Source organism: Cyprinodon variegatus, unplaced genomic scaffold (assembly GCF_000732505.1).
Source record: "Cyprinodon variegatus isolate N-32 unplaced genomic scaffold, C_variegatus-1.0 Scaffold291, whole genome shotgun sequence".
In the NCBI taxonomy this organism is placed as follows: domain Eukaryota; kingdom Metazoa; phylum Chordata; class Actinopteri; order Cyprinodontiformes; family Cyprinodontidae; genus Cyprinodon; species Cyprinodon variegatus.
The window spans coordinates 63370-71985 of NW_015150744.1; the positions used below are offsets into that span (position 1 = coordinate 63370).

At 41.8% G+C, this 8616-nt stretch overlaps 2 protein-coding genes across 2 annotated transcripts in view; both read left to right on the forward strand.

Moving 5' to 3' along the window:
• slc23a1 (solute carrier family 23 (ascorbic acid transporter), member 1) overlaps positions 1 to 2980 on the forward strand; it is a 22298-nt gene extending 19318 nt beyond the window's left edge. The window contains exon 14 of the mRNA XM_015383664.1: positions 2464 to 2980. Coding sequence (XP_015239150.1) covers positions 2464 to 2711 — 248 coding nt within the window. The 3' untranslated portion in view covers positions 2712 to 2980. The remainder of the gene's footprint in view (positions 1 to 2463) is intronic.
• A 1720-nt stretch (positions 2981 to 4700) lies between these two features.
• The window catches only part of LOC107090334 (methionine adenosyltransferase 2 subunit beta-like), a 14776-nt gene continuing 10860 nt past the window's right edge, over positions 4701 to 8616 (forward strand). Inside the window, exons 1-3 of the mRNA XM_015383655.1 lie at positions 4701 to 4755; positions 4865 to 4920; positions 7524 to 7727. Coding sequence (XP_015239141.1) covers positions 4716 to 4755; positions 4865 to 4920; positions 7524 to 7727 — 300 coding nt within the window. The 5' untranslated portion in view covers positions 4701 to 4715. The remainder of the gene's footprint in view (positions 4756 to 4864; positions 4921 to 7523; positions 7728 to 8616) is intronic.

Genomic DNA, 8616 nt, shown 5'->3' on the forward strand with positions numbered 1-8616 from the left:
CCCGACTGACTGTGTTTTTAAAGTAATGCTACTTTCAGACTGCAAGCGCTGAAAGCAGCAAAAGCATTCTGCTGCTTCGTTTTTGATGCTTGTTCACATTAAAATCAGACGCCCCTGAAGTGCATCTTTGATATTCCTGAAGCGCGTCCAGAAAAATGTGTCCAGATGCGTCTGATCCTTCTGCTGCTCCTGTGTTCAGTGCCATAGAGTGGCTTTGCTATATTTGCTGTGATCAGTGGCTAAAAAAGTAGTTTTAAATTTTTTTCTAAGTGAGAAAGTCCACCTGAAAACTTCATCTGTGCACTCAGTTCATCAAGATTATTATCCTGCCTTCAAATATAATTTCTCTGTCGGGCCGCTCAGACCCAGTGACACTGGTGGTGCTTTGTCACATAAAAACCCCTTTAACGGCAGCCTCTGACCACTGGCTTTACCCAGACCTTACCGAAGTTTTTTCTGAGCGGTTGCTTAACCTTGCCTAACCTCTAACCCTGATTAAGCCCAACGGATTCTGAAAACTCTTTCCCTGAGTGACCATCACTGTGAACGGTCTACGGACCTCAAACTGTTTGAACGTGGAGTTCAGTTCCCCTTCTCTGTGAAAAGCAGCCTGTCCGGTTGGAGCTGGGCTTTCACCCCTGCTACTTTCCTTGGCTTTGACTGTTTTTATCCTGGTCCAGACCATCGTCTCCGTTTTTGTGTGGCCTGCTCTATGTTATTCCCAGTGGTGTCTAAAGTACACACATTTGTTACTTAAGTAGAAGTATAGATACTGCAGTTTAAAAACACTGGTGAAAGTTGAAGTATCAACTTGACCTCTTTACTTAAGTAAAAGTGCAAATGTATGTGCTCTAAAAACTACTTAAAGTATAAAAGTATAAAGCAACCTTTAAAAAAAACAGCCAGATGCCACTATATGAATTGAAAGCTACATTTTCCGACTATTTAGAAAAATTATTTGAGATAGGGCCAAGGATGAGGGAGGTCTTGTTGTCTTGTCCATCTCTCGATTAGCTCTCGCCTGTGTCCGACCTTTCAGACATTTCAACATCTTTTTCTGAATCCCACATTGTAGCATGGCATAGACGATTCATGTTTCCAGTTTGAAGAACACCTGCTTGCTTCTGATGATTTCCTTTAGCTAACCAATGAGTGTTTGCGTTATATGACTCATCCAATTACACTAGTTTTCACTAGATGTGGATGGAGCCAATGATCTGCACTGGATGGCACACATGACGGGAAATAAATATTTATAAACATTAAACTGAAGCCAAGAGTAACGAGTAACGTTTGTTTTAAAAATGTAAGGAATATAAAGTACAGATAGTTGTATGAAAATGTAATGAGTAGAAGTCAGAAGTAGGAAGAAAAATAAGTGATAGAGAAAAATACAGATACCTAAAAAGTGTACTTAAGTACAGTAACAAAGTATTTGTACTTCGTTACATGACACCTCTGGTTATTTCACGCTACAATGCAAGAGGGACAATCATGAACTAGCTTTGGGTCTAGCTACAGCAGAGGCGGCGAGGAAGTGGGGGCAAGTTTGTGCGACAACGGAGATACAGGAGGGCGAAAAAGAGCGGGGATCCAGGTGGAAAAAGGGTCCCAGCATTCTTTGCACCTCGCTCTTCTAGCTGGTTCATCTTCACGAGTTGTTTTCCACAATGGCAAACAAAGCAAGGTGGTAAGGTACCAAACAGGAAATACGCATAGCGTAGAGCATATGTAGATTTGATCAATTGTCAATTGTGAAGGTGCGCACTAGAGTGTCTGCAGCAGGGGCGGGGGTATATTTGCATTCACTGCAACACACATGCAGACGACCTGGTTTCTGAGCATAAATCAGCCTTAAACCATATTAAGCTGGATATTTCAACATTTACTCTTTAGCTTTCAAATCAATATTTTGAACTCCATCTTTATCTTGGCAGTGTGTTGGTTTCTGGCTCTTTACCCTAAAGCAGGCATCCTCAAAGTTGGTCCTTGAGGGCCGCTGTCCTGCAGGTTTTAGAGGTTTTTCTGCTTTAGCACAGCTGATTCTGATGATTGCAGTTCAGCAAAAGCCTGTTAATCAACTATCAATATAAATCAGCTGTGCTTGAACGGAGAAACCTCTAAAACAAGCAGGACAGCGGCCCTTGAGGACTGACTTTGGGGATTCCTGCCCTAAAGCGTGAACGTTTCTAAGGATCCTGCAGCATCTGCAGCGGTCTACTTTTAATGCTGCAGAGTTTGTTGTTTTACTTTAAATGATGAATTAAATGTATTTTACAAAGAAATGTTCACAGAAATGTGAGATATTTCACCATTTGATTTTTTTATTTTTAATAAAGTGTGAATTGCAGTGGTAAATGCTTTGGATTAGATTTCTTTGTTTGAATGATAGACGGGTGTTATAAAAGCACTGAAGTGATGTCATTTCTTAAAGTGCTTTCTAAATCTTCTTCTTGTGTTCAGGTACGAGGGAGGAACGAGGACTTGCCCAGTGGAGCTCCTCAGGCGACTCAACCTCCCCAGGTTCCTCCACTTACAATTTTCCTGTAGGGATGGGTTTGGTTAGACGAACTCGCTGGCTCCGCTGGTTTCCCATCTGCCCAACTTTCAGGGGTTTCAGGGTGTCTGATGAAGCTCTGCCTCCTGAAGAGGAGGAGGAAGGAGAAGTGGAGGAACTGGGTGACATCCCACTGCCAAGCACAAAGGTGTGACAGTGATGTCATCGGGATGAACCAATCAGCGCAGCAGGAAGTGTCCATCCGCTTTAATGAGATCAGAATAACTTGTAAGGTTTGTTCCAGATGACTGATCAATTATCAGAAGGTTTTTATCTATGGATAAAAGTACTAATTAAATGCAGCTGGACTGATTTATGAAAACTTAAATGATTAATCCTCATACCTAAGCAATTCCTATCTGAAGTGGCTACACCCTGTCTTCACCTTTAGTTTTAGAACGTGTTGTAAAGTGTTTAAGTTTTTAATAAAACCAGTTCAACCATGTTTCTGGTGAAATTCTCATTTCTTAAGAACTGTCACGAATTGTGTCTCCAGAATTGGTCAAATATAAAACATACACATAATTTCTGAATAGGTTAGAAAGGTCCCATNTACACATAGTTTCTGAATAGGTTAGAAAGGTCCCATTAATCTGGTGAACTACTCACTTGAGTTGGCTCTGTAAGTGTCTTTGATGGCAAAGTGATGGGCTATAGTACGATATGAGATAGAGTTAGAGATAGAACTAACAGATTCTGCATTGTGGGAGAATAGAGATAGAATGAAGCAGAATGATGAAATGGGGGTCCCTATGTCCTCCAGCAATCTAAGCCTACAGCAGCATAACTATAGAGATAGCTCAGGATAACTTGAGCCACTCTAACTATAAGCTTTTATCAAAAAAGGAAAGTTTTAAGCCTAGTCTTAAAAGTAGACAGGGTGTCTGCCTCACGGACTAAAACTGGTAGTTGGTTCGACAGGAGAGGAGCCTGATAACTAAAAGATCTGCCGCCCATTCTAGGAACCACTAGTAAACCTGACTGAGATTGAGAACGAAGTGCTCTGCTGAACATAAGTAACAATCAGATCTCTGATATAAGATTGAGCTTGGCCATTTAAGTCTATTTGTGAGGAGGAGGATTTTTAATTCTATTCTGGATTGAACAGGAAGCCAATGAAGAGAAGCCAGGATAGGAGAGATATGATCTCTCTTTTTAATTTTCATCAGAACTCTGGCTGCAGAATTTTGGATCAGCAGAAGGCTTTTAACTACAGTTTGTGGACTTTTTATGTCGTCAAGACATTAAAACATCTATGTGTATATATATATACATATATATATATATATATATATATATATATATATATATACACTAACACTCACAAGTTTTTTTTTAATTACATTACAACAGAATTTTTCTCTATAGATCATAATACTAATTATCAAAGAGCATTTCTTCAAAATACTGAATAATAATAATAATATACAATATAGATATATAAAATTTGAAAAATATAATCTTATAATATAAAGCTGCGTTTATCATATTAATATTTAATTGCAAAATATATAACTTTGCATATATCTCATCCAGTTTGAATTCAGTTTAAATAGTTTTTAATTGGAATGTGTTTAATCTAAAGGTAATTTTAGAATTTGTTTTGGTCTTTTAACACTTTACAGAGCATTCAGTGAAATGTCTTGAAAATCAAAATTTCAAGCCAGTAGTGTTATTGGCATCCAGGACAAGACCTTATTACCTTTAACATTAAAAAAATATGGATATTTTTGATGGAAAACATTAATATCAATGAAATAACAAGAAACGAAACTTGCCCGAATATATTACGAAAAATAGCAAAAGTATATAATAATATATAACTCTAAGAAATTCCTGAAAAACACTCTGAGAGTGAAAGAAACACATTTTTTTTATACAACATAACCTATAGGCATTAATGCTGATACTGGCACTTGCATTTTTAGTTTATAAATATATAAAAACTATAAACCTATTTTTTGCCCTATAAAGGGTTAAGTGGTTGTGACATGTAATTTTCTGTGATTAAAATGAGCTCTAAAGCGCCTCCTATTCAATCTGACTGCAGCTGTCTGAACTGTGGTCCGATCCAAGATGGCGGCTCCTCTAGGCACGTCAGCCAGCACCTAATGAGGCGTCTACGTATATAATTGGCCCTATGCTTATATGTACGTCTATGCATGCGAAGGCTACACACTCTGGTACAGTAGGTGGCGGTAAGCATCTATAAGCTGTTTACAATCCGCCAAACAAAGGAGAGAAGAAGAAGAATCCGGGCTGGTGCAGCTTCTCACTCTCAGGTGCTGCTCTCTTCTGGTTCTGCAGGCTTCCCTGGGTTTGTGGGCGGTCAGATGCCTGGTTTCCAGTTCTCAGGTCTGCAGGTAAGAGTTCGGTTCTTCAGAGTTCTGGCACCAGCTGTTTGGCCGTAAAATCAGATTGTAGGAGAAAGTTCTGGAGGCTAGAGTTGCATTGGACCCGGATCAGAGTTCGGATCGATGACTTTAGTCTACTTCCGGTTTGCGCTTGCAAACGGCTTGTAACTAGTGCTGCTTATCTGACCGGAAGTGAAGGAGCAGGCGTTTGGATAAGAGAAGATCGGTCACCGAAACCAGAACCGATACCGGGTTGTGGACCGAGCTGAGCATGCGCAGATCACAGGTTGGTATTTAGCCCGGGGCTCGCGTAGGAAACAGTTTCCACCTGAAAACAGGTGGGGGGGCCTGAAGGTGCGGTGAGCAGGTTGGAACAGGTGGAGAACAGGTGCAGAACAGGTGGGAGGTCCGTCTCCATGGAGACTGCAGGTCGGGACAGGCAGAACCGGTCAGGTTTAAACTCACAGGTAGGGGCTTCCAGAACCCAACCAGTACCAGATCCAGCTGGAAATCTGCCCAGGCTGCAGCAGGAGGCCAAACATTTCTCCCTGCTTGGATATCTGCAGTTCATCCTAGACAGGAGAGGAAAGAATAAACTTCCCAGCCTACAGAGACACAGAGATGGATTAAAATCCACAAAGCCTCCAGTTTATTCCTGCACACCTTTAAAAATTCTCTTTCCTCAGCTTCCTCTCAGCTGGGATGCAGAGCTGTGGACTGCTCCAGCTGGACTTGGAAAGCCTGTGATACCAAATGCCCGGTTGACCGGTCCTAATTTCTGCATGCACATCCTAATTTCAGCATGCACATCCTAATTTCAGCATGCACATCCTAATTTCAGCATGCACATCCTAATTTCAGCATGCACATCCTAATTTCTGCATGCACATTCTAATTTCTGCATGCACATACTCTTCGGCCGAAGCTCCTACCTGTGACAGTAAAAACTCAAGGAGCTCAAGATGTTAACTACATAGATGATGCATGCAGTATATATATAACCCTCCCTTGTCGTGCACATCCTTGTGACGGACGGCATATGGTGTAATTTTCTATTTCTTCAAACTGTAACATCCTTTCAACAAACTAAATTATAATAAAACTAAAATGCTCTAAACCTGACTACGATGATCCTCTTATATTTGGCAAATTTATTTTAGAATATTTTGCTAAAATATTTTGCAGTGCTTGAAAGCGTTTTTCATCTAAAGGCTAACGTTTCCTGTCTTGCGTGCATTGTTGCCAGGTTGGAATGTTCCCCAATCTCGCAGTTTAGGATGGCTGTCTATGGGTAAAAAATGTTTTTCTTCAGATTTATGGCGTAAGAAATCAATACACTTTGGTTCAAATTGAGCGAGATTTCATATATCCAGGCGATTTAGATGGAAAAGTGCCAGTGCCGAAAATTGTTCCCAGGAGCCTTAGGAAACTTAAATAAGGCGGCGCTATCCTTATGGGGGTTGAAGTAAAAAGGTGCGACCCAACATGTTCTAATGGGTTCTAAATCTGGACTGCAGAACTTTTAGTCTTTGGTTCCTACATGACAATCAGTCCAACACTCAAACCACATGCTGCAGTCTTCTTCTCCTCTCCCTCCAAATGGGGGGCAGTAACAGACCCAGACCTTTATCAGCACCATCATGTTTCTCCTGTTAAAGGCTTCCTCTGTCCTCCACCTTTTAGACGTGTCTCTGCTCCAACAGCAGGACTCTGGAGAACCTGCCTGCAGCCTAAAGCCTGGTTTATGCTCAGAAACTAGGTCGTCTGCGCAGTTAACGTAGATATGCCCCCCTCCCTTTCGCAGACAATCTGGTGCACCTCCCCAAAATTATTGGTGGATGACGGCCGACTGAAAATCAACCATGTTTGATTTTCTCCCGACCTCACAATTCCTGATCGTTAGGTGCTCGTGAGAGGCTGATCACCCCTCATTATCCCCTGTTCACTACATGATGTACGATCAGGCTGAAAATTAGCCCAATCGAAAAATTCTCACACGACTGGAAAGTCACCCCGAAAAGGGCAAAATATCGCACAGTGTAAGCCCAGCTTTACATGTAATTTATCCTAATATTCCAAACACATTTCTTAGTTCATAGGCTACATGTGAGGCGTTGATAACAGCAGCCGAAACATTCAAATTAACTTGATTTATGCAAATTTCTGGTGTATTGGCGGTATTTTATTTTACATCTTTGGAACGCCACTCAGAGTGGCGTTAAACAAGCACATAGCTCAGTCACTGCACTGCTGAGTTATTGGATCTCTGGTTCTGGTTCCCCGCTGCATGTTCTGAAGGTGTGTATAGCTCATTATCTCAAAGATCCAGTCCTGCTGTTAAAAAGATGAAATGCTCCAATATGGGGGGCTTGTGGCTGATTGTGGACCCATAATCTGTAACAGGCCCTAGTGTGGCTCTGGTTCCAAGTGGTTCTGCTGATATTGGAGATCCTCTCACATGGGACATGCCCTTCTCAGTTTGGCTCCTCCAGCGGGGCCAAACCCAGTGTTTCCATGGCTGCCTCCTTTTTCTTTAGGATGCTAATGTCTGGAAAGTTTCTCTTGTACTTTAATTGGGGTCTTTGATCACAGTACTGTCCGATTGTCCTCAGGATGAAGTTCTGGCTCAGGGCCCAAAGGTCCTGGTTACAGGTGCGACCGGCCTCCTGGGCCGGGCCGTCTGCAGAGAGTTTCAGAGCCATGGCTGGGTGGTGACTGGGACCGGATTCCGGAGAGCCCGGCCCCGCTTCCTGAGGTGTGACCTAACTGACGAGGATGCCGTCAGGAGACTGCTTCAGGAGTATAAGGTAAAATGTTGAGGTTCTGTTGGGCCTTCATAGGAAACCCATACACCACACTGACGCACTGAACATCGTGGAGTCCAGCATGAGACTATAAGAACCCCTGGTGGTTTGGTCTGGACCATCTAATAACGTTAGATCCTGGTTTTTATATATGAGAACTGGTCCAGAGAACCGGTGCTCAGAACCAGGACTGTTTGGTCGTCAGATGGTCGTAATGGTCAACTTGACATTTTGTTCTGGATCCAGAGGTTAGCTGAAACAATGAGAACATCTTGGAAACCAGGTTATCCTTTGTGAAACTCTGATGCTTTAAAGTCATAGGGAAATCATATTTAAATGTCAAATCATTCTGGCTTAAACATGTATATTACTCTTTATCAGACAATATTGTCCCAAAATTATAAAAAATAAAAATAAATCCTGTCTTAAAATCTCTCTTTTTTTTTTTTTTTCATTATTTTGTGCAGGCCAGTTAGTTATACATCAGCTTGAACACCTAAATTTGGCCAATCATATATCAACGGTCATCTGTCAACTTTTTTCGGTCATAGCATCTTGATTCATGTGTCGCAGCTAATATAGGCAACGGTTAAAATAAGAATCTTTTATTTTACCACTGAGTTCCGTCTCAGTGTTCACGGGGATATACGTCTTTGTCTTCAGCAGGCGTAGAGATAACAGAACTGGCAGCGTTGCGAGGCAAGGGCTCAAACATGTACGGCTGGAAGCCTTCTACACCAAACCAAGCTTCTGCCGCCCTGTCGTCCTCTTCCACAACATCTTCATCCCCACTTTCCTCCTCTAAATAAAAAATGGATGACGTAGGAGACTCATCCACGACCTCCGACACTAAACTCTCCTCCTCCTCCATGTTTCCTCTGTCCATAGCGTTCCTTGACAG